Source organism: Phoca vitulina, unplaced genomic scaffold, assembly GCF_004348235.1.
Source record: "Phoca vitulina isolate PV1807 unplaced genomic scaffold, GSC_HSeal_1.0 scaffold4, whole genome shotgun sequence".
Lineage (NCBI taxonomy): Eukaryota > Metazoa > Chordata > Mammalia > Carnivora > Phocidae > Phoca > Phoca vitulina.
The window spans coordinates 26,449,189-26,473,554 of record NW_022589707.1 but is presented as its reverse complement, the minus strand read 5'-3'; the positions used below and the strand labels follow the sequence as shown (position 1 = coordinate 26,473,554).

Below are 24,366 nucleotides of genomic sequence, written 5' to 3'. Positions count from 1 at the left end.
CTTGATTTTGGCGCAGGTCATGATCTCGGGGTCGTGAGATCCAGCCCCACACTGGGCTCCACGCTCTGCGCAGTCTGCTGGAGATGCTCTCTCCCTCTGTCCCTCCCCTGCTGACGTGTGTTCTCTCTCTCTCTCTCAAATAAATAAATACTTAAAAAAAAATAAAATAAATAAAAGTTCTTAAAAGATATTTGTAAAATATCTTGGCACCTGGCCCAGATTTATAGGTTTCTTTCTTGAACGGTGGTTTGTCGCTAGCCCTTTTTATTTTAGAAATGGAGCTCTAGGGTAAAGGGTCTCTAAGGGACGTGGTCACTCCAGCTGCTTAGTGATGACAACTTGAACTGAAAGAACCATTCCACCCTCTTGAGTCATATTCTCGCCAAGTGTTCTGTTACTGCTTTGCCACCATGCTGCAGCGAGGATGCAGATGAGGTTTATAATGTATCTGTGATTTTAAAAGCTATCATGAATCAGTTCATGGGTTTTCCACACTTAGAAAACTGAAAACTTCTTTTTCCCTCATCAACTGCTGCTATTGGTGTATTGTTTTAACCTGATTTTACCTACTTAATAAAGGTATGTTGGGTGGGGGACAGGGTGGATGGGGAAATTAGATATTCTCAGAATGTAAATCTTCCAAGAATAGCCAGGACACATAATAAGAAAAAGTAGAGAGATGGCTCTTGTATCATTGGTTAATATACCTTTTTATATATAATACTTTCATAGTAAATAGAACTTATTCTACAGCTTGTCACAGTGCATGCTTTAGAAACCAGCAGACTTTATTTCACATGCTTTTTTTGTCTTTCAAATTCTAAAATCTAACTCCCCTTATTTTATGGTGCACATGTTGTTCTGGTGTAGAACTGGATAATAAACATTTCCAAAGGAAGTCATATCCTTCATCACATATCCTTGTAACTTTATTAACTCCCTTCTTTAGTTAATCACTTTGCTGACTATTCGGATGCATGACATAGTTCACAGCCATATAAGGATCTATTTATCTATATTAAGAACTAACTTCCCAGCCCTAAAGAACTAAAGTCTCAGGAAGGTCTGATTTTAAACTTGAACCAAAAGCAATGTGATAGTTTTATGGATAATTATATTGTTTTTGTTAACTGAAGAACAAGAATGAAGAACATACTGTAGTAGAATAATATGCTCCTTTCCACGGGATGGGAGTATGAGATAACCAGATGTAAGAGTCTTTTATAGCTGAACTAGAATATGCAAACTCTTCAGCACATTCTTACCAAATAAAGATTTCTAACCAATGTGTGCACGAGGAAATTAGTTTGCCTCCCCACCCCCCATATCTCTGACTCTGTTTCTCTCTCTCTCTGGGACTGCACGAGTCAAATCTAGTATTTTTAGTTTGCATACCTCACCTTAAGAAAACAAAACACAAAAATCTATAATTATTTAATAATTTGTTATTTGGCAAAGAGATTCATTTAAGAATTTTTAGTTGTTTTTTCCTAATTTAGTAATGTAGAGAAATCCAATTTATTAATTTTAAATCCAGAAAACTTACTAAACTCTTACTGATGTTAATACATTTTTATATGATCAGTCATAGCGTCTGTGATTAACAGCAGTTTAGTTTCTCCTTTTCTGATGAATCCTTATAACTTCAATTTCTTTGATTTTTCTTACTGCTCTGATTAGTACCCACAGGACTGTGTGAGTGAAGTGATGGCAAGGTTGCTTTCTTGCTAAAATGAATGCACTGAGTATGATGTATGTTGAGTGTGGGTTTTTTTTCCCAGAAACCCTTCCTAAAATTCTGTCTAGTTTCCTTCTGGAGCTAAAACTACTAAGCAAAATGTAGTCAGAAGAGATGTTAAAATGTATTGAAATATATTGAATGCATTTTTTCCCCTGCATCTTATAAGAAGCAAACATTTGTTTTATTAGTTTCTGCTATTTTTATTTTCCTTCCATGTTCTTTAGTCTTATTCTCCATTTTTCATAACTTCCTGAGTTGAACTTACTCATATTATTCTCTTGTCCTTCTAACTTGAGCATGTTAGCTATGCCTTTTCTCCTAAGCACCCCCTCAGTTTTGTTCTGCATTTCAAGAAGTAATAGTTTTGTTTTCTTTTTTCCTTAAAATGTTATTTGGTTTAATTTCTATTGTGATTGTTTGTTTCAATATTGAATTTTTTAGGAGTCTTTCAAAAGTACTTTCTAGTTACTTTTATTAAAATTATGTTCAGTTAGCCAACATATAGTACATTATTAGTTTTTGATGTAGTTTTCAATGATTCATTAGTTGCATATAACACCCAGCGCTCATCACAACACGTGCCCTCCTTAATACCCATCACCTGGCTACCCCCTTCCCCCACCATTCTCCCTTCTGTAACTCTCAGTTTGTTTCCTGGAGTCCATAGTCTCTCATGGTTTGTCTCCCTCCCTGATTTCTTCCTTTTTTGCTGTTGATTTCTAACATAATTATATTCTGTTCAAATAATGTGGTTGATGGTGATTCCTTGGGCATTTCTTGAGACTTGGTCTATCAGTATGTGTTCAGTTTCCTGAAGTGTTTCAAATGTTCACAAAAAGAAGTATTCTTCAGTCACTGGATAGGATATTTTTTATGTGTCTGCTTGATCAGGATTATTGTGTTATTCAAATCTTTATTTCTAATTTTTTAGTGTTACTATAATGAGTTTGTCTATTTCTTAAAATTCTGTTATTTTTGCTTATATATTTTGAGTAGCTTATTAAGCTATATTAATTTTAGACCTGTTACATCATAGAGGTGATTTTAAACTTCTGTCACTATGTAGTGATTCTCTTTAATACTCAGTAAAGGAAAAAGCATTAAAGTCTAAAGTGTACGATATTAATATAAGTATCTAACTTACTTTTTGTTGGAATTTGCTTGATGTATCTTTTTGCATCCTTATGCTTTCATCCTTTCTTTGTCTTTAAATTTTAAGTGTCTCTTCCAAGTAGCATATAGTTCGATTTTGTTGTATTATTCAGTCTGAAATTCTTTGTCTTTTAACTGGAGCACTGAGTCCATTTATTGTGACTATTGGTATATTTGGATTATGTTAACCGTCTTACAATTTGTGCTTTCTACATGTCCTAATCTTCTAAGTTTCTTTATTCTCCTCTTATTGCCTTCTGTTTAATTACTTGCATTTTATATCATCATTCCATTTTCTCTAAGTTTAGAAATTATATGTAATATTTCCTTCTTTAGTTATTTAGTTAGTTTAATATGCATGCTTAACAACGTCTAATGTTAATCTAGATCTTCACTATCTTCCTGAACAATGTAAGGATATTACAATGTTTTTTTTTAAATTCTCAGACTCCTCCCTCTAATTTATATGCTATCATTGCCCTATATTTACTTCCAGCTTATGTTTTTAACACCACAAAGTCTCTCTACTTCTCTGTTTTCCTCGGTCACCTCTTCCAGCTTCTGCTTCTCTGCCAGACTCCTTCCTGAGTCCTCACCTCTTCCCTGTACTCTTGCCCAGGAGATGAAAGTGATCTGTTCAATTTATATGCAAATGTGTCATTCCCTGACTCCCAAATTTATATTTTCTACCAGGCTACAGTTTTTAACACCAGATCTACATATCCTACAATCTACTTGATATTGTAGATACTTGATACTGCCTACCCTGTTTTGTAGGCATTTCAAACTTCAGTAGTTGAATTTTGGAGAACTTTGATCAGCCTTCCCCCCAACTACCTCAAATCTGTTCTTCTTTTATATTTACTCTCTTAATAAGTTACGTTCCTTCTACCAGCTTACTCATCCTGAAAACCTGGGTTCATTTTCTGGCAGATTGGGCCTTCCCTTTACCATCACTACGTCCACAGCAACCACAAAATTTAGTCAGTTTTACCTTCGAGGAGATCTTAAATCTGTTCTTGTTTTTCCATCTCCACTGTTAAATACTGTAGTTCAAGCTATAACACATCTTACCTAGACCACAAAAATAACCATCCAAAATATAAATTCCACTTGCAAAGTAGTGATCCCTGTTACTTTGCAAACTGGATGCACCATTGACATGTTAATCGGTCTCCCTCCTTCCAATTATGTCTACCCCAATCCATTCTCATATAATAGGTGGTACAGTTTTGAGAATGATAGATCTAATCATGTTAGTCCATTACCTAAAAGCCTTCAGTGCCTCCTGCTTATTCTTACAGTAAAAACCAAATCCTTTAATGTGTCCTACGAGTCCCTGCATGATCTTATGCCTCCCTCCCTCTCCAACCTTGTCACTCCCCATTTATTTACCTCACTGCAGTCCCGCCAGCCCTCTCTGATCATGGGACCTAAGGGCACAAGCTCTTTCCTAAGTCAGGACCACCACACATACTCTTTCTACCCAGTGTTTGGAGGTTTTTCTTCTCTTTCTTTACCCCATCTCAAGTACACGCACACACACTTCATACTTGTTTCATTATCCCTCAGATCTCAACCTAAATGTTAGTTTCTTATGGAGTAATATTTTTATGGAGTCCTTTCCTCACCAATTCCAAGTCAAAATTAGGCCTTGTCAAATGACGTATCCTGTACTTTTCTTTACTATCACAAATGCAATTATAGGGTGTATCAATCTAAGTACATTGCTATAGTGCTCGCTTCGGCAGCACATATACTAAGTACATTGCTATAAGCTAAGCCAAGTACTATATATAAGCTAAGTACATTGCTAAGCACATGGACGTTTGTGTGTGTTGCATGAAAGAATGATTACCTGCTAGGCCAGATTGGGGAAGGGGGACATTTCATTTAGTGGTATCTTTTGTTTCATTGCTCTGAAAGTCCAAAGACTTTCATCTATCTGGTTTTTTATACATATGAAAGCACATAGTAAGTGGTCACTAAGTGTTTGAAGAAATAAAGGGAAAGGAAAGGAAGAGAAAGGAAACAGGAAATGAGAAAGGAAAGGAAAGGAAATTAGCAAGGGGACAGGAAAGGAAATGAGGAAAGCTGAAGCTGCATCTAGGATTATAGTCCTTGATCAGAAAAGTTATATCAACCTCCGTCTCACTTAGAAAAAACCCAAAAACAAAAAACTTAGGTAATGGCTATGAAATGTTACCATGCAATAAAATATGAAACCTCTTGCTGTAATAGTATTTTGGTGATTTTATTTACTTGTTGATTTAAGAAAATGAGGAATACCAGATGAGGTTTTGCTCAGATATGCTCCCTTGAGCATACACTTTTTAATTAAGACCTAAGTTTTTGAAGTCTTAAAATGTGAAGGTACATTTTTATGTTTCCTTGCTTAAATTTATGCATAGCTACTTGGAATCCCCCCACGCAATAGCTTGCCTTTCTATACCATTATATGGAATGTGTATAAAAGTATTTTATAAACTATAAATGTATGAGTATGCTTACTTATTTATTAGGTATAATTAGTTATTGTCAACTTATTTCCAAAATTATAGAAAAATATGTCGTAACTGCAAGTGTGGCCAAGAAGAGCATGATGTCCTCTTGAGCAATGAAGAGGATCGAAAAGTGGGAAAACTTTTTGAAGACACCAAATATACCACCCTGATTGCAAAGCTAAAATCAGATGGAATTCCCATGTATAAACGTAATGTTATGATACTGACCAATCCAGTTGCTGCCAAGAAGAATGTCTCCATCAATACAGTTACCTATGAATGGGCTCCTCCTGTCCAGAATCAGGCATTGGTAAATAATAAGGGGAAGGGCAGTCTCTTTGTTAAAGTTCGGGGGCTACTTCTTTAGGGCAGTCCCTTTAGTGACCTAATCAACCTCAAGTCTATTGTTTTTCTGGGGTTCCTATTACTTTGACTTTCAACTCCTATTGGTTTTTGAAAGTAAAATTAGATACCTCATAGAATTTTCCTGACTACTCAGGTATGTTAACCTTTTTCAGGGAATGGTCTGACATTCTTAATACTTACATGAAAAACAGATGTTTTGTATATATCTAGTAACTTCTAGCTTACTCTTGAGAAGATATCTCTTAAGATAGCAAAGAATATCTGAAAGAATAGAATTTCTATCATTTTTTCTTTTTTCTTTTTTCTTTTTTTAAAGATTTTATTTATTTATTTGACAGAGAGAGACACAGCAAGAGAGGGAACACAAGCAGGGGGAGTAGAAGAGGGAGAAGCAGGCTTCCTGCAGAGCAGGGAGCCCGATGCGGGGCTCGATCCCAGGACCCTGGGATCATGACCTGAACTGAAGGCAGACGCTTAACGACTAAGCCACCCAGGCGCCCCTCTATCATTTTTTTCAAAACTCAAAAAATGTTCAACAGTATACTTTACTGTGTAAGGCAAAAAAACAAAAACAAAAAAACAATAAACCCAGTAATTTTGTGTCAAACTCCTTTTACTGTTATAACAACCAAATATGACATTTGGATTTCTTTTAAGAAGATGAGTTAAGTCATTCAAGTGAATCTTACGATAATATCTTTTTTGTATAATGATAAAAATGCTGCTGATCCATAGGCCATTCTAAACATTTAAACACGCCTTCTAAAAATTTGTGTTCCCTTGCAATTATACATCTGTGTATATAGCACAGGTAAACATTAGTAACTGAAATCTTCTTATAAACTAAAAACAAAGGTTTAATTTCATGGAGAAAAATGTATTTATTTTTACTGAACTAAATCTATTTACAGTACCTTTTGTGATGGTGTTAACATCTGAAGATATTTATATTTTAAAGACTGTTACAAATGGATAAAACCCCCTTCTTTCTTAAATAATTTGCTTCCGATGTGTGTTATGAAATATTGCTTGTCTGATGGCCAAGGCATCTCGCGGTTAACGCTGGTCTCCCTGGGGCCCAGGCCAGGCGGTACATGCAGATGCTGCCCACGGAGAAGCAGCCGGTGGCAGGCTCAGAGGGGGCGCAGTACCGAAAGAAACAGTTGGCAAAGCAGCTCCCCGCACACGACCAGGACCCTTGCAAGTGCCATGAGTTGTCCCCCAAGGAGGTGAAGGAGATGGAACAGTTTGTGAAGAAATACAAGAGCGAAGCTCTGGGAGTAGGAGATGTCAGACTTCCCCGTGAGATAGATGCTCAAGGCCCCAACCGGATGTACAGCCCTAGTGGGGATAGAAGCACCACAGCAGCCGTGGGGGCCACGGAGGACAAATCGGCCGAGCACAGAACTCCATATGTAAGTACAGAGCTCCTGGCGTTGGCCCAGCTGGTCTATTTTTACAGGTTCTTTCCCGTTCTTTGAACATTTGGAGGGGGGGGCGGCATTCCTGTGTTTCCAAAAGGAGTAAGTGAAGGAAATAAATTAAAATTCAGTCAAGGTTTATTTTAGCGAATCATGTTTGTGACCTCTATCTAAAGCTGAGCTTTCTGATTATCTGTTGCCAAGGATAATTGTGAGTTTTATGTATACACGGTAGTTAGCATGGGTGTCATGCTGGAATACAACGTGCTCCTCTAGAATCTGCTTCTAAACATAATTTTGGTGTTAATTGTTTATTTCTTCCCATAAACAAGAATAACGTATGCTTAGGTTAATTCAGTTTTGCTTGTGAGAACATGCCTAAAATTCATAATTCAAATTTATGTGGATATACAGTTGACCCTGAAAAACATGGGTTTGAACTGTGCGGGTCCACTTATACACAGATTTTTTTTTTTTTATCAATACAGTATAGTACTGTAAATGTATTTTCTCTTTCATATGATTTTTTTTTTAAAGATTTTATTTATTTATTTGACAGAGAGAGAGAGAGAGAGCAGGAACACAAGCAGGGGGAGTGGGAGAGGGAGAAGCAGGCTTCCCGCTGAGCAGGGAGCCCGATGTGGGGCTCGATCCCAGGACCCTGGGATCATGACCTGAGCCGAAGGCAGATGCGTAATGACTGAGCCACCCAGGTGCCCCCCGTATGATTTTCTTAATAATAATTTCTTTTTTCTAGCTTACTTTATTCTAAGAATTCAGTATATAATATAACATACAAAATATGTGTGAATCAACTATGTTATTAGTAAGGCTTCAGATCAATAGTAGACAATTAGTTAAGTTTTGAGAAGGTCAAAAGTTATATGTAGATTTTTGATTGTGTATGGGGTCAGCACCCCTTACCCCTGTGTTGTTCAAGGGTCAACTATATAGTCAATCTTATTTTTAAAAAAATCTCCCTTAGAGAGGGAAATTGAAGTCTTTTTTTATACCTTGAAAGTAAAAGAGAATTGTGATACAGATGAACAAAACATAAGGGCTAAACTTAGTGTAATATAGTTCTCGTAGATACAATTGGCACGTTAACCAATAAGGCTTAGTCCTTTTAAAAATAAAAGAGAAAAGGTACTAATAAGCTCTAAGGTAACATTTTGAGAGAACCACTTAAAAATTATGGTGAAAATTATTGTTGCCCTTTTTCTGTAAGAGACTTGATTCAGGAAACAGTGCTCCGTTACCAGCAGGGCACAAGAATTAGGTTTGAAGAGCCCGGAGAAAGCCTAGAAATTCCATTTCCCGGAAGTACTGACATCTTATCGTCTCCGTGGATGAATTACTAATTTTAGTAGGAATTCTTTCCCTTGGAAGTTGTTTCTCTGAATTCCTACGACACTAAATGCCAGTCTTAACGATGACATATTGTTTTGGACGGCTTCCCTTTCAGTCCTGCTACTGCTGCAAACAGAGTATGAAGGAGGGTGACCCAGCCATCTACGCTGAAAGGGCCGGCTATGATAAACTGTGGCACCCAGCTTGTTTCGTGTGCAGTACCTGCCACGAGCTCCTGGTCGACATGATTTATTTCTGGAAGAATGGGAAGCTGTACTGTGGCAGACATTACTGTGACAGTGAGAAACCGCGATGTGCTGGCTGCGATGAGGTATGTTGTCCGCGGCTCCCGCAGGCAGGCTCCTTCTGGTGTCCCCATAGAGTCCGTCCCCTGACCATCCTCACCAGGCTGTCCTGGCAGAAAGCCCACATGAATTCACCAAGCATCAGTCTCTTTCTTTACATGCGGAGTTGAGTGGGAAAAGAACTTTTAACTTCAGTCATTCGGAGAGTGTCCGTGTTAACTGTGTTGACAATGCAAGACTGTCTAGGAACACAGAAGAGTGATTTGGACTAAACTAAATAATAACCTGAGTTTAAACATTAGGCTATTTTCAGACTTTGAGCCCAGGAAGGTGGGTTGATTTTACTTATGGATCTAAATCCCTTATTGGTCTACAGAACCTGGCTTTGTCATCTATAGCAAAAAGGAAAATACATGATTCCTCTTATTTTTGCCCTCTTCCCAGTTGATATTCAGCAATGAGTACACCCAGGCAGAAAACCAAAATTGGCATTTGAAACACTTCTGCTGCTTTGACTGTGACAACATCCTAGCTGGGGAAATATACGTGATGGTCAATGACAAGCCCGTGTGCAAGCCCTGCTATGTGAAGAATCATGCTGTGGTAAGAAGCATCCTGGGGTATGGTTGCTTGACCTGCTGCAGGACTTGACACTCTGCCTTTATTTAAGCCAATGAGAAACAGAAAGGACTATGCTTAAGTAGGAAACCTGCGATTCCTGCCATAGGGTGTTAAAATCCAGGTAACTCAGAAACAGTAATATGCATTGACTGTGAGCCACCTCAAGATTTCTATCTGTACAGTTTACACTATAGATTAGAAGTGCTACTTAGTCATCAAATCCCCACTAAAAAAAGTTTTTTAATGGGAATGAGATTGATTGGTTCTCATCGTACAGATCATGGTCCATTTACATTAAGATTTTTTAGGAGCTGTTTGCATTCTTTAGCTGTTTGAGTGTTTATGGTTTCTGTTCATGTTCCTAGAGCCCCCCACTGTGGCTTCATTTTTTTTTTTAAACCTGGAGATTGTACAATGCCTGTTTCTTAAACCCTCATTGAATTGATTGACTATAACAAAATTTGACCTGTGTATTTAGATTTATTTGTATCAGCCAAACATTCAAATATTTAATGTGAGAGTATATTTTTTTCTTGGCTCTACCCTGCTTACACAGAGCTGCTATTGCATAATGGCCAAGAGATAAGCAATTTAGATAAAGGGTAGATAAAGAAAGTTGACCATATATAGTCAAGTTCTTAATCCAAGGGATATTAAAATGATAGACATTTACTTCTTTATAAGCAGGAAAATATGTACTTAAGTTCCCCAGAGCTATCACATAAAGCAGGCTCCTGGCTAAGGAACACAGTGACGTGTTTATATCATTCTAGGGGTGCGGTACTATGCGAATAAGGTAACAAGTTTTGATGCCAGTGCCAGTTTTCAACCTTTATCCATTCGCTGAGTATAATTCGTCATTTTCTGTCAATTCTGCCTCATCCATAAATCTCAGATCCTCACAGTTACAACTATACTCTACTTCAGACCTTTATTTTTTATCATTTGGATTATTGTAGTGCCCTCAAATTTGGTCTCCCCACTTCCATTCTTCATCTTGTCCAAAGCCACCTTCCATAATGATGGAAGATAAATCTTTCTGAGATGCAAACCTAATCATTAAGCCTTTGCTTAACAGATCCAGCCCCTTCTTGCCTGTTCTACTAGTTACCCAACCCAAATCATATTCAACAAGTTACTCATTTTCTAGTTTACGCACCATTCTTGGTCTTCTACTCACACTAACTCCTTTGTCTCATGCACCCATTCCCCGTTTCACCTGACCGTGTATGTTCCCCCAGACTGTATGTTCCCCCAGACTCAGTTGGAGGCAAGCTTTTTCAGAATACCTTTCTTGATTTTTTTTTTTTCCGCCCCAAGTTCCACCCCTTTTTCTCTGGCTAGGATGCCTCTCTGTGCTCCCATGGGGCACATCTGTGTGTAATTAATACCACTCCTCTGTCTCCTCCCCTAGACTATAAGCAGCTGGTGGATAGAGCTTGCCTTTTTATTTCCATGCCCTCAGTGTCTGCCCTTAGGAAATGTTCAAGTGACTTCTTTGTCTTCTAATATTTCTCATTTGCTTTGGGATCAACATGGGCCTCCTTATACCTGGGAAAAGGATAATGAATCACCATGTGACCTAGTACATAATTTAGTTAAAAACCGCTTCTCTAAATATTATTGCTACAGTTTCTTTAAAGGTAGATGGTTATCATAATGTGTATTTTATTGTAGGGTTGTGTGACCTTGGTCTCAAGGACTAGGATGCAAATTCCATGCAGGCAGGGAATTTTGTCTGTTTTGTTTTCTATTTCTAACACTGGAACAACACAGTAGATACTGAATAAATACTGAATAAAGCTTTAAACAAATGAAGCTGCTTTAGGTAACTGTTACAAGCTTCTCTTCATTACATTGTAACTAACCAATAGAGAGGAATACCCAGAGATATTATTAAAACACAGAAAATTTGTAAATTATTTAGCTTTATAATGTGGCATGATTTCTTTTAGAAAGTTTACTTTCCCAGTAAGGTGTACTATTGCCCTTTCTATAAAATTAAAATGAACAACTCTCTCCATTGCCTGCACAAACCAGCTAATGGCAGAAAGAGCTATCCATGCCACATACTAAATGATGTAAAATTTTGAAGATTGTCTAGTTCAGGGTATCAATCTGCTTAGATCTTTTAATCTTCAAACAAATTGTTTGTAGACCTGAAGGCAAGAACTCAAAACAGGGAATTTCTGTGGGGGAAAAAAATAACTTAGAAAGAGGATAGTGGGAAATACACTTAGTTTGTCTCTGAATGGTCTCTGGAATTCTGGTCTCAAATGCCCACCCCCCTGAGTTCACATCTCTGAGACTTCACAGGAACCTCCTGCCAGAGAGCTCATTACAATAAGTGTTGTTAGTTTTTTCACACTGTGTATACAAATAAACTAAAAGAAGTAGGAGAAACTGAAGGAAATCAGAACGAATTGAAATATTAGAAGTTTAAGAACCCAGAAAAAATCAAATGCCAGGCAGAAAGTGGTAAAGCACATCATGTCCCAGACCTTAATGAGGCCTAGGCAACTTTCAGATTTATAAAGAATTAGGGGCAGTAAGTTTTAGCTGGGACTATATGTCAGACTTTGGGATGAATGACAAATTACTAGCAAAACTAAATTATATGAAACCACAAACCCTAAATTCCTATACCATTCAGGGTGTTCATTAGTTTCTTTTTTTTTAACCTAAGCAACTTCTTTAATTTTACATATAATTGAATTGTAGTTATCTCTTTTTTAAAATCACAAAAATATGAGTTTCAAAAGATATAAAAAGATCCACAAGTATTGTTAGAGGGCCGAGATAAAGAAGATAGGTCATGGTCGAAAAGCATGGTCTAAAAGCAATTTTTTCAAAAAAAAGTGAAATGCTCCTATTTTATACAAAAAAAGTTTAAAACATTGAAAAATTAATATGAAACAGAAAACTGCAAAGGACAACATTCTAAATATAAATCTACAAAATATGAATATATGCAAAAGCAATTGCTTGCATGATACAGCTACAAATTAAGAGCACATTTGTAATTAAAACACCCATTTTTGTTGTATTCAGGAATAGCGGTGTATTCATCATGGAAAGAGAATATCTCCCTTGCTTCTCGGGAAACACTAGGTAGACATAACATGGGAATTAAGCAGCTATAATCTCTGTAATTAGAAGCCATGTAGCTCTAAAAAGTATGGAAAGTTGGGGCACCTGGGTGGCTCAGTAGGTTAAGTGTCCAACTCTTGATTTCGGCTCAGGTCATGATCTCAGGGTCGTGAGATTGAGCCCACCTCGGCCTCGGCTCCACACTGGGCATGGAGCCTACTCAATATTCTCTCTCTCTCCCTCTCCCTCTCTCTTTCTCTCTCTCTCTCAAACATAAATAAAATCTAAAAAAGAAAAAGCATAGAAAGTATGTTGCATGTTTGAAGTAGATATTTGTAACAAGGCCTCACTTCACACTTCACATCCTAAACCAGTTTCCCCACTGAATAGCAGCCACATTTTAAGGTCTTTTCAAGTAAGGATGCTCAGGCTGAATGACCTATCCAGGTCAATTTGTTGCTTTATCTACTTGTTATTAAATACTTAAAAACTTTAGATAGTCACATTCATTCAGAATATGCACAAACAAGAAGACCTGTGGACTGTCTAGTGTTTTAGAAGTTTTATAGGGTAGTTTTGTTTTTTGCTAAAATATTGAGGATTATTCATTTATTTTCTTTATATACCTGTTCAGCTAAAGAAGAAAATCATGTGTGTTTGTGGATGTGTGTGTGTGCTGTATACTTATTTGTACATAACATACACTGAATTCCACAGAGAATAAAGTATTAATGTTTTACAATATTAGATTATACATAAATTATGACTTAGAACAGAAGCCAATTAACTACAAGTTATATTTTTAGTGCAAACTAATTATTCTCAAACACTGTCAGTATTTTTAATGAGTCCTTAATTATTTTGAACATGATTTTCATTTCATACTGTCTAGAAATTAGTGATGTTAATAATCTCATGTGTCAGAGGTAAGACTAGTAAAATTACTACTTCAAAGCTTTAATGAGTGAGGAAAAATCTTTTTTAAGACTATTTTTTTAAGAGCAATATTAGGTTTACAACAAAGTTGAGAGGAAGACACAGCAATTTCCCATATAACCCCTACACTTACACATATATAACGTCACTCACCTGAATGCTACATTTTTTACCAAAGATTAATCTACATCCACATATCATAATCACCCAAAGTACACAGTTCACCTCAGGGTTCATTCTTGGTGTTGTACATTGTGTGGGTTTGGACAAAGGTATAGAATGGGCAAATGACATATACCCATCATTATAATATTTTAGAGCATATTTTCACTGCCCTAAATGTCCTCTGTTCTCTACCCATTCCTCTCTCCCACCTCCCTATCCCACCACTGGCAACCACTAATCTTGTTATTTTCTCCATAGTTTTGCCTTTGCCAGAACATCATATAGTTGGAAGCATACAGTATGTTGCTTTTTTAGATTGGCTTCTTTCTCTTAGCAATGTGCATTTAAAGTTCCTCCATGTCTTTTCATGGTTTGATAGCTCCTATCGTTTTTTTAGCACTGGTTAATACTCCATTGTCTGGACGTACCACAGTGTATGTATCCCTTTACTAGCTGACGGATATCTTGTTTGCTTCCAAATTTTGGCAGTTATGAATAAGGATTCTCTGAATAACAATGTGCAAATTTTTGTGGGCATAAGTTTTCAGCTCCTTTAGGTAAATACCAAGGAGCACAATTTTGGATTATATGATGAAAGTATGTTTAGTTTTCTAAGAAACTGCTAAACGGTCTCCCAAAGTGGCTATACATTTTGCATTCCCACCAATAATGAATGAGAGTTCCTGTTGTTCCACATCTTCACCAGCATTTGGTATTATAGGAAAAATCATAAAACTTCTTTATAATTACTAAAATAGAATACACTGGAATGAAACTGCTTTGAAACTTGCCATCAAGACTTTCTGCTTCAAACACCATGGGGATATCCTGTAAGCACCAAATCACCTGTTCGGTCTTCACCTGTTATTTCTCACAGTGCTCAGCCTATAGACGCCCATTAACAGTGGTTGCCTAAAAGGATTAACTAGAAGGTCACTCTCAGTTACATATTTTTGAGGTGGTCATTCTCAGTTTAATTTACCATCTGAAAGAAAGGTACTGTTTGTTCTAACATGAAAATATTACCATCACAGTTTGATCTCTCATCCTCTTCTCTTATTTGTGTAATCGACTTAACAGGTATGTCAAGGATGCCACAATGCCATTGACCCTGAAGTGCAGCGGGTGACCTACAACAATTTCAGCTGGCATGCGTCCACAGAGTGCTTTTTGTGTTCGTGCTGCAGCAAGTGTCTCATTGGGCAGAAGTTCATGCCAGTAGAAGGGATGGTTTTCTGTTCAGTGGAGTGTAAGAAGATGATGTCTTAAGAGGAAAGTACCAAGCAATATTGAGCCATGGCTATCCTAAATGGTCTGCATTTCTACTGTAAAATGCAATTTGGAAAAATAAATGGAAAAAAAGAAACTGTAAAGGAAACCAGGAGATTTTGTTCAGTATCTTTCTTTGCTGTTTTTCCTTATCAATTTTTTTCATCTCAATTTTTAAAACCTGCTTTAAGCATTTGATTTTTAAAACAGTAAAGAATTTTATCTTTCCTTAGCTTTCCACATGTAAAATCTTGGAGGTGGAAGCTTGGGTTTAATTAATCTTCATATGCCCATCCCCCTGTGCCAAACAAAAAGTATATATATATATGAACACTTAAAAATTAGTGTGCTGAAATGGAAAGATGCACATTGCTAGTTCTATATTCTTCTTCCGCTCTTGTGTAAAATGAAAGGAAATTAAACTTGCCCTAATGCCAAGGCTCTGTGTTTATTGCCTTATCTTATTCACTGAACTTTGTAGTGATACTCAGTGAATTCTTTTGACAAAGAAAAGAGAAACGCAGCAGAGTACAGAGAGCTGTTATCATTCTAATGCCTTTGCTCTTTTCTCATTTAGGCAGAGGTAGCTTTATTGCATTTCTCTCTCTTTTTTTTTTTTTAACTTGCCTTACCTCGCAGCATTCTCTTTGTAAGCTGTTGACCTCTATCTGTGGCCTTAAATACTTTATTGTCACATGTGGCATCCGCTTTTTACTTCTGTAGATGATTTCTGGCTTGGACATAAAAGTCAAGCCATTCATTTATGTTTTCAATCCAAAGAACATGTATACTTTTTGTACCCAAGAAACTATAACTTGTACTGATTGCACTTGCCTACCATGGTTTGGATAGATTTTTTTTTTTTTGCATGAACTTATTTTCTAATGGATACTGTCGTGTATGGTGCTTCTAAACCTGTTCAAGGGTATATATCAAATGTCTTCTTTGCCTATATACTTCCATCCTTAGATATTTCTAATGTTTATTTTTCCCTATATACTTCCATATATAGCTATGCACTATAAAAATGAAACTGAATGAATGATACGTATATTCAAAATAAAGTCTCTTTCACCTCTGCAATGGTACCTTTATTCTTCATAGCCTTTCCCTTAGAGAACAACAAAAAACTCCATCTGCAGTTGAGCATTTGTCACAGCAGGGGGCGTTGTCTCCACAGATAAAGCCTCAAACAATAATAAAAGCTGTTTCTGACAAGACAGCTTTTCGTTATGATGAAGGGATACATTTTATGAAACTTTTTTTTTTTTTTGGAGAGAGAGAATCTCAAGCAGGCTCCACACTCAACGCAGAGCGCCACGCAGGGCTCTATCTCAAGACCCTAAGATTATGACCTGAGCTGAAATCAAGAGTCAGATGCTTAACTAACTGAGCCATCCAGTTGGCCCTTTTATGACACTTTTAAATAAATCAAGCAAATTTAAGTTGCTGGTTTTTCAATTCATGCAGGAGTTTTGTCTTTCAGAAAAGTGTCATTTTAACTGAAGTTTGGGTAAGCTATATCCTTTTGAGGTGAATCTAACAAATACTACTTTTACTTAAATTGTTTTTTGGCTTTCTAACAATTTTTTCCACGGCTACTTATTGTGAAAAAGGAAGCAAATGTGGAATAGTAGTAGATTAATTCTTCCTAGTTTAGCAGATCATGAGATTTCTTTTTCTTTTTTTTCAGTCTGAAGTATTCCTGTCATAGTGGGTGTAGTGGTTTTCTATGACACATACTCAGAATAATTTGCTTTGGATTTTTTTTTTTTCCCAGCTCATGATTATTTGGCTGATAGTGCTTTTCCTAAATTCCATATCCCATCCCACCACTCACATACTATCACTAACATACAGATAGACACATTTATTCCTTCTGCATTATGCCTTCCGCAGCCATGAAAGTATCTTGAACACATGTCACTTTATCTAAAGAAGTAATCTAATCCTGCATACAGTTTTAAATGCTTATATCACAAATGTCCATCATTGTCTATAAATCACTTTATGCTTGTTCTTTTTCCCTTTATCTCAAATGGCAACAAATACATTTTCTGTAGCATTTTTTCCACAAAGTTGAACAAGTTAACTTTCCCAGGCATGGCTAAGTGGGAATAAATTGAAACAATTCCCCTCTATATTAACATGGCCACTCTTCACATGTCTCCCTGCACAACCTAATTCCTGGGGCTGAGGTAGAATCAAGCTGTTTGGGGGATGTTAGACACCTAAGAAAACTGACCAAATCCATCATTCACTACCCAAGATATTGATTGCATGTATGTTAGGCATTTCCTAAAAGAATAAAGTACTTTGCCTGGGAAATACACAGCCACTGGGTTTTACCCTTTACCCTGACTTATTTTCAGTTGGGTCTTATAAGAAAATGAACTGTAATGAAATGTATGTAATAGAATAGAATGAGTGCTATTTTTAATTGTGAATCAGGTTGGGTTTTTTTTTTTTTGAAATAAAAGTCTTTTAAATACTTTGTCCTATAACAAGAGAATAAAATATTTACTAGATTCTCTAAGATTTATTTTTCCTCTAGCATTTAGGATATGCCCACCCCCTCACTCTCCACTATCATTTTATATTCTGCATTGTCCTCAGTTCTAAATAATGGTTTACTTGGTACAGGGACCAAAGTTAAATCCTCTCCTTGAAATAAAAGATAGGGAAGTAATAAATGGAAACCTGTATCATCCAAATCCCATTTAAGTTCTAATTTTCAGAGATATAGCTTATCCTTTCTGTAGTCAATATAGAAGTCATTAACTACCATAGTCTATGCAGTTAGCACTAGAGAGCTACTCTGGAAGGACTAGACTTGGAAGAGAATAGCAGAATATGAACCATGATAAAGGCACTACAGAGAATAAGGGATCTTTTTTTCCCTTCTGCAGAAGCCACCATCTTGGATATTAAAATGTATAGCGGGGACTTCTGATTCTCTTATGCCCTACTCTTATGCCCTACTCTGCAGTGGGTACTTGAGAACAGAGGGGTTTCTTTCCTGACCCAGGAAGTTCAAAAGATTTTGACACATCGGTTGTTGAAGAATACCGAGGTGAGGTAATACATTTATCATCCTTATTAAAAGAATCTGACATGTTAGAATGATTAATCATGATCTCATTCATAGAAACTGGACATATCCTGTTCATCTCTAAGTAGAATTTTGCTTGTAACCCTTGGATACAATAATAATTTTGAGAAATCAGTGGATTTCAGTTATTTGATCCCATTAAGAAATACGAGTTGCTTAAGAGACACACTAGCCTATTTGTTGTAGAATATCTTTTTTTTTTTTTTCTGAAATGAGGGCCTGTGAGGTTTTTTCTTTAATCAACTCTAGCTTGAAACTTCTGTAACTCTGAAATCTTAAAGCATAGATTTCCAAATCTGACTTTGAAGTATTTCAGCCCAATTCTACCGGCAAGAGATTCATTATTGACTTATTCTTAAGGAATTTCCAACATGCAGTGTTTAAGTTCATCCAGCTTCACCATGGTTACCAAAGAGACACCATAACCCAAGATCAGTATTAAGCCTTTGTCTCAAGATGCCCTGGCATATCTGAACTTGTCTTCTGGGCATTCGCTTAACTGTTCAGAAAACTTATGACTCCATCGATGTCTCCATAAAATAGCATTTTACCACAGATTCTTACTAGATATGCTCTGCCCCTTCCTGACCTCTCCTGATTTAAATGCTCAATGACAACTTTGATGATTGCACTGAATACTCACAGATATGAAAAGGACCCACTCTGCTGGGGTATACGGGTGTGTTTTGAGCACATAACCTGAAACACATGCTTTCTTCATTAATTGAATTTTTTTTCATATATTTATCAGATATTTACATAGCTTTAGCTAATTATTTTGTCTCTTCATGGGGAACAACATGTCATTGTAGCTTCTATTTAATCTGATAATGTATTTTGAAACACTCAAAACAAAATATCATTAACCTTTTATACTTGTTTTGAATGGCATTTTATGCTGACATTTATGAAGGCTGCTATTGATTTTTCTTCAATGATACTTTACCCCAGAATATCTTGACCTTCAGAAAATAACAAAACAACTTGCACCCAGTTATCTTTACTAGAGTCTGCCATTATTGAATGCAGAGACGTTAGAGTTGATGCCCCCATAAATACTGACTGTGAAGGCATCATGATATAGTTTAAGCGAGGGCTGGATTTAGGAATCTAGAGCTCTTCTGGCCAAGTCCCATTGATTGTTTCTCTTCTCACAGTTATAGCTGAGTAGGATGGGGGACAAGATCATTGGATTTGAGGAGTCTAAGAAATAATGGGCCGAAGTGTAGGACAGACATCTAGAAATATGTTGAAGTCACCAAGAATAACAATAGGGAAAATGGTTGAGAGAAGAATGAGCCAGAGGCCAAAAGTTATCAAAAAATGTGAAGGGGTATCCTAGAATTTGATTCAAGATGACAACTAAGGGTAGAAATAGGTAGTAAAGTCTGAGGCCATCTACTATATATACTTCAAAGAGCTGTGATTTTGTTAGGGAAAAAAAAGGAATTAGTGGAAATGCCAACAGAGGACGAGGAAGACACCACAGGCCCTCTGGAATGTCCGTATGAGAGCAAAAATAACTGGCCTCTACTAGAGAATTCTACAGAAGAAACAGCTTGAGGGGTAACTATCAGCTGGAACAAGGAGATGAAGCAGTTGAGAGTACAGGGAGTTTGCAGTTCACAGAAGTTGGAATTCATAGGACACAGACGTAAAGTTAGGGAGTGTGGGAAGGGATAGGGCCAGATTAAGGGATTTACAAAGCAGAATGGATATCAGATTTCCAAATGAGGCCAAAAAATCTAGACGCCTGGAGTAAACAGAGCTGAGAGACATACCAAGGTTAGTTCCGGTAGTTTGCTAGAGAAGAATGAGTAATCAACTAGGAATGCTTTTGGCTGTAAGTAAAAACAGGAGTGGTTTAAAGACAACACATAGGCTAGTCCAAATTTGGCTCAGAACAAGCTCTTTTTAATCTCTCTGCTCTGCCATCCCATACTCATTGCCTTCCATTCTCAAGTTTGTCCTTTCGCTCAAGTGCCAGTCCTTCACATAACAGCACCCAAAGTGTAAAGCAGAAGTGGGACAAAAGGGTATTTTACTCTCTTAACAAGGAGAAACATCTTTCCCAGGAACCCCCAGCAGACTTACCTACCCTTCCATTTCTTGGCTAGAACTAGGTCACCTGCTCAGAGAAAAAGGAAAGCTATAGGTATGGTTGACTTATCCCATCATAATTCATACCCTAAGGGCTGGGCACATGGTCACCCAGAACAAAATTAATTTGCTGACAATAGGAAGAGGGGTAATGGCTGTTGAATTGGCAAACAACTCAACACTATGGTGAATAATTATTTAGAGTTCAGAATCTATGGACCACTATGATGAATGATTAGAGTTCAGATTCTTTAGCTATAGGGTGTAGGGCTGCTGAGCAGCTATTTAGTTCTGAAGCTTGGGGTTTCTGTTGGCTTGTGAGATGAGACAGGGGCATCATTTGGGGTATCTTTCTTAGGCAGAATGCCAGAGAATGGCCAGAGATGATGTGGAGTTACAGCAAGAGATACTGTGAAGTTCTTGCAGTGACTGGTTACTAAATTTTTGCTTGGCTTTCTCCCCACTCCATCTCATTCTATCTATCCGATCCATTTCAAGTCACAGGTCATTGTTACCTCCTCTATCAAAGTCTCTCTCTCTCTCTCTCTCTCCCTCCCCCCTTATATCTTCTTCCTTGGTTCCCCTACCATGCTGACTTATCTGACCATCTGAAACATTTATTTGAATCTGTCTATGCCTGCCTCTCTAACACCATAACCAACACTGTAGTTGATGACCTCACTGTTTCTCGCCAGGGATATTGTAAGTTCCTATCAGGCCTTCCTGCTTATAGTCTCACCCTCTCACCCTCATGCTCACTCAGTGGTTCTCAAACTTTAGTATGCAGCAAAATCACCTGGAGGGCTTGTTCGATACAAATTACTGGACCCCACTCCCCAGAGTTTCTGAATCAGAAGGTCTTGGGTGGGGCCTGATTATCTGCATTCCTAAAAAGTTCCCAGGTGATGCTGATGCTGATATCTGGGTCCACACTTTGAGAAACATTGTTCTGATTCATTCTTTATTCTTCTCCCAGAGTGTAATACAAAGATGGAATTTCTATTCTCCTACTTAAAAATCTAACAGCAATCCAGCCTCTTTTTCTAACTGTCCATACATATACACTGTTATCTAGCCACACCCAAATGCTTTCTTGAAGTTAGCAACTTCTTTCATACATCCATGACTGCAAAGGTAGCAACCACTAAGAAGCTGATTCACGACACTCTCACACCCTAAGTTTGTGACCCATCCTCTGTGCTCCCACAAAGGTTTTGATCCATACTACTAGTTTACTTATATCATTGCCCTAATTGAGTTCAGGAATATAATATTATTCATGTTTTTTCCCTGGAACCAATAGCACTTAACACATGATATATGCCTCCAAAATAGTGAATAACAAAATGAATTAAGTGACATATGAATAAGTCATGAAAACCAGGTAAGAGTTTCACTAGTTGATATGGAATTCATTTGGTCAATTTTTTAAAAAAATGGATCAGTAGAAGAAATATAGCTCAGTAAGTTAAGAAAAAAATTTACTTGAATTTTTAAAAAGGGGTAACAAGGATCATAGTACATAGCACTGCCCTCAGCAATACTTATTAAAATTCCCACTCCTCTCCTGCCTGTTTTCTTTACACCTCCAGCTGCTCTCTCTCCACAATGCCCCCAAGCCTCAGTCTTACCAATTTCTCTTCTCTTGCACCCTGTCATGTCCACTTCTCTCCATTGCTGCATTCATGCATTCATGCAGTCACTCACAGTCAATCAATAATTACTGAACATCTGCTGTATGCCTGGCATGGCTGCAGCACTGGGAACGAAGTAGTGAACAAGACAAAATCCTTGCTCTCATGGTGCCTTATGTTCTAGAGAGAATAGAAGAATTCTAACACATAAAATTAAATGTGGCCAAATGGGGAAAATAAGATTCAAGATCAGAGAATATACAAATAGCAAGAGGTCAAAGCCATTAAAAATATTAGATAATAATGGCCTGCATAATCGCTATAATGAGGTTGTAATTGTTCTAAGATTCTAAGCATTGGCCTTTATCATAACATGTGAGAATTGGGATCCTCTTCAATAGACTGAGTGGGTTGAGGGAAGGCTGTGAACTCTCCCACAGGAATCATTTATACCCCACTGCCTAAGAAATTACTATTAGAGCTTAGTCCTGAAGAGGCTCAGAATGAGCCTCCCCTCAAATGCCACTTCGGCATGTGGATTATTTTGAGCCGAAGTTAATCAAGGCCCAAAGACTTGGAAAAGCTTTACCTTCCCCTTATCTGCCTAAAAGAATTTAGAATATGGGCCAGGTGTGGTAAGCTAGGGGTAAGCTCAGCATGGTCTAGAGATCAAATTCCTCTCTGTGTCCCATTGTCTCTGAATGGTATGGCAAACATTTGTTTACCAAAACATTTGTTCTTCCCATCTTCCTGTAATTTGTCTTCCTCCTCTTTGAAGTCTCAGACTCCCTACCCCCTTCTTAGTTCTGGATGGTATATAAACCTCAACTGCTTAACTGCCTGTGGGGTCTCATATTCTTATGGGGCTCCAGCACATCTGTAATTAAGTTTGTTTTTCCCCTGTTAATCTGTCTTATATCAATTTGTCAGCCAAAGAACATAGAAGGGTAAAGTAAAAATTTTCTCCCTAACAGTGCTACCAGGTTCTGATTCCAAATTCCCCAAAAAGAAAGTCTGACCACAGTTGTTTCACACTGGGCAAACCAGTTTATGCCTAGAGGTCAGAGTCATGCAACCTTTACAGAAAAGTTTAAAATCTCCCAAATGAGGTTCTGGGCGGCAGAGAACAGAATGGAAATAAAGGCAGGTAGGACCAGCAGATCTACAAGATGACTATTATAAATAAGTATATAGTTGAAAGGCTAGTGTGACATTGGCTAGATGATAACCAAACTTATCTCCAGTGGGACTGTATTTCCCAGCAAGAGCCTTCTAGGCTTGGCCATTAAAACTCAAGTTTCCTTAGAAGATGGTGGAGCCAAGAGATAAAGGAGATAAAGGAGGCTCTCTTCTCCACACTGTTGCACACTGGAACACGATGTGAGCAAGAAGTAAGATTTATTGTTTTAAGCCACTGAGATTAGGGTTATTTTTCATGGGAGTTAGCCTTTCATAACTAGTACAGATAAATAAAGCAGATCGTTTGCTAATTCTACAAACATACCTTGACTAGGTCAAGTGTTATACTGGGATACTGGGAAACTAAAGGTGAGTAAGGTAAGACTTCTGCTCTCAATTCTTCATAGTCTCATGGAGGAGACAAACAGGTAAACAAGATTAAAGTAATGACCACCTGGTCCTGAACGGAGACAACAGAAATGATCCTAAAGTGACTGAGATATTGAAGTATCTTCTCCAATAACAGAGGTTATTTTCATTATTTTCCTAGAGTAGTGGATAGATAAATAGAAGCATTGCAAAAACAGAGTGTAAAATACCTGGTCACAGTGGGATTGAAGGACAAGAGGAGTTAAGGACAACCCCAAAACCCCATTCCTGCCAATTGGAAGAATGGCAGTGACAGAAATGGAAAAATCTCCTTATGGAGGAGCTAGGTTGAGAGAAAAATGAATCTTCTTTGGAACACATTGAGTTTGAGACAGGTGTAGGGGTATAGTTTGGAACCTGAAATCTGAATCTCAGGAAAAACTGGCTAGAGATGTAGATAAAGAAGTCAATAAATAAAAGTTATGTTGGCATCTCATATTAACTTAAAAAAAGGTCCTAGTCTTCTTATGAAACATGACTATATGTCAATGATACTTTTGAAGAGATTTTCATGTTACTTTCTATTTTCCAGGGTAAAATTAAGACAAGTTTAGTATATTTTCTCTTTACCGAAGAATTAAAAATTATACTAGTAGTTTTGGTACTTCTGTTTGGTACAATAGACATTGAAAGCTCTGAACAACCACTTAACCTGTTTGTGTCTCAATTTCTCCTCTATAATATGAGAGTATCAATCCCTATGTGGCAGATTGCATTTTCAAAAACAACCCTAGTAATATTTGTGGTCTCACATGCTCTCCCAGAACCTTGCCACTCACCATCTGGAATCTATCTTCCCTCCCCTTGTGCCTGAGGGGGACTTTGTGACTACTAGGATGAACAGAATGTAGCAAGCATGCCTTCCTAGGCTAGCTCACAAGTATGACCTCTCTAGCCTATCTCAAGAGATGGGGCCCAGTCATTATACTGTGAGGAGGCCCAAAGTAGCCCACTTGGAGATTCCATGTGGGGAGGTCCATATGGAGAGGAAC

The 24,366-nt window shown here is 37.5% G+C and overlaps 1 protein-coding gene across 1 annotated transcript in view; it reads left to right on the top strand.

Annotated features, from left to right (window-relative positions):
- The window catches only part of TES (testin LIM domain protein), a 46,339-nt gene extending 30,345 nt beyond the window's left edge, over nt 1-15,994 (top strand). The window contains exons 3-7 of the mRNA XM_032401728.1: nt 5,455-5,707; nt 6,846-7,178; nt 8,650-8,865; nt 9,284-9,442; nt 14,732-15,994. Coding sequence (XP_032257619.1) covers nt 5,455-5,707; nt 6,846-7,178; nt 8,650-8,865; nt 9,284-9,442; nt 14,732-14,920 — 1,150 coding nt within the window. The 3' untranslated portion in view covers nt 14,921-15,994. The remainder of the gene's footprint in view (nt 1-5,454; nt 5,708-6,845; nt 7,179-8,649; nt 8,866-9,283; nt 9,443-14,731) is intronic.
- Nucleotides 15,995-24,366: the final 8,372 nt, after the last annotated feature.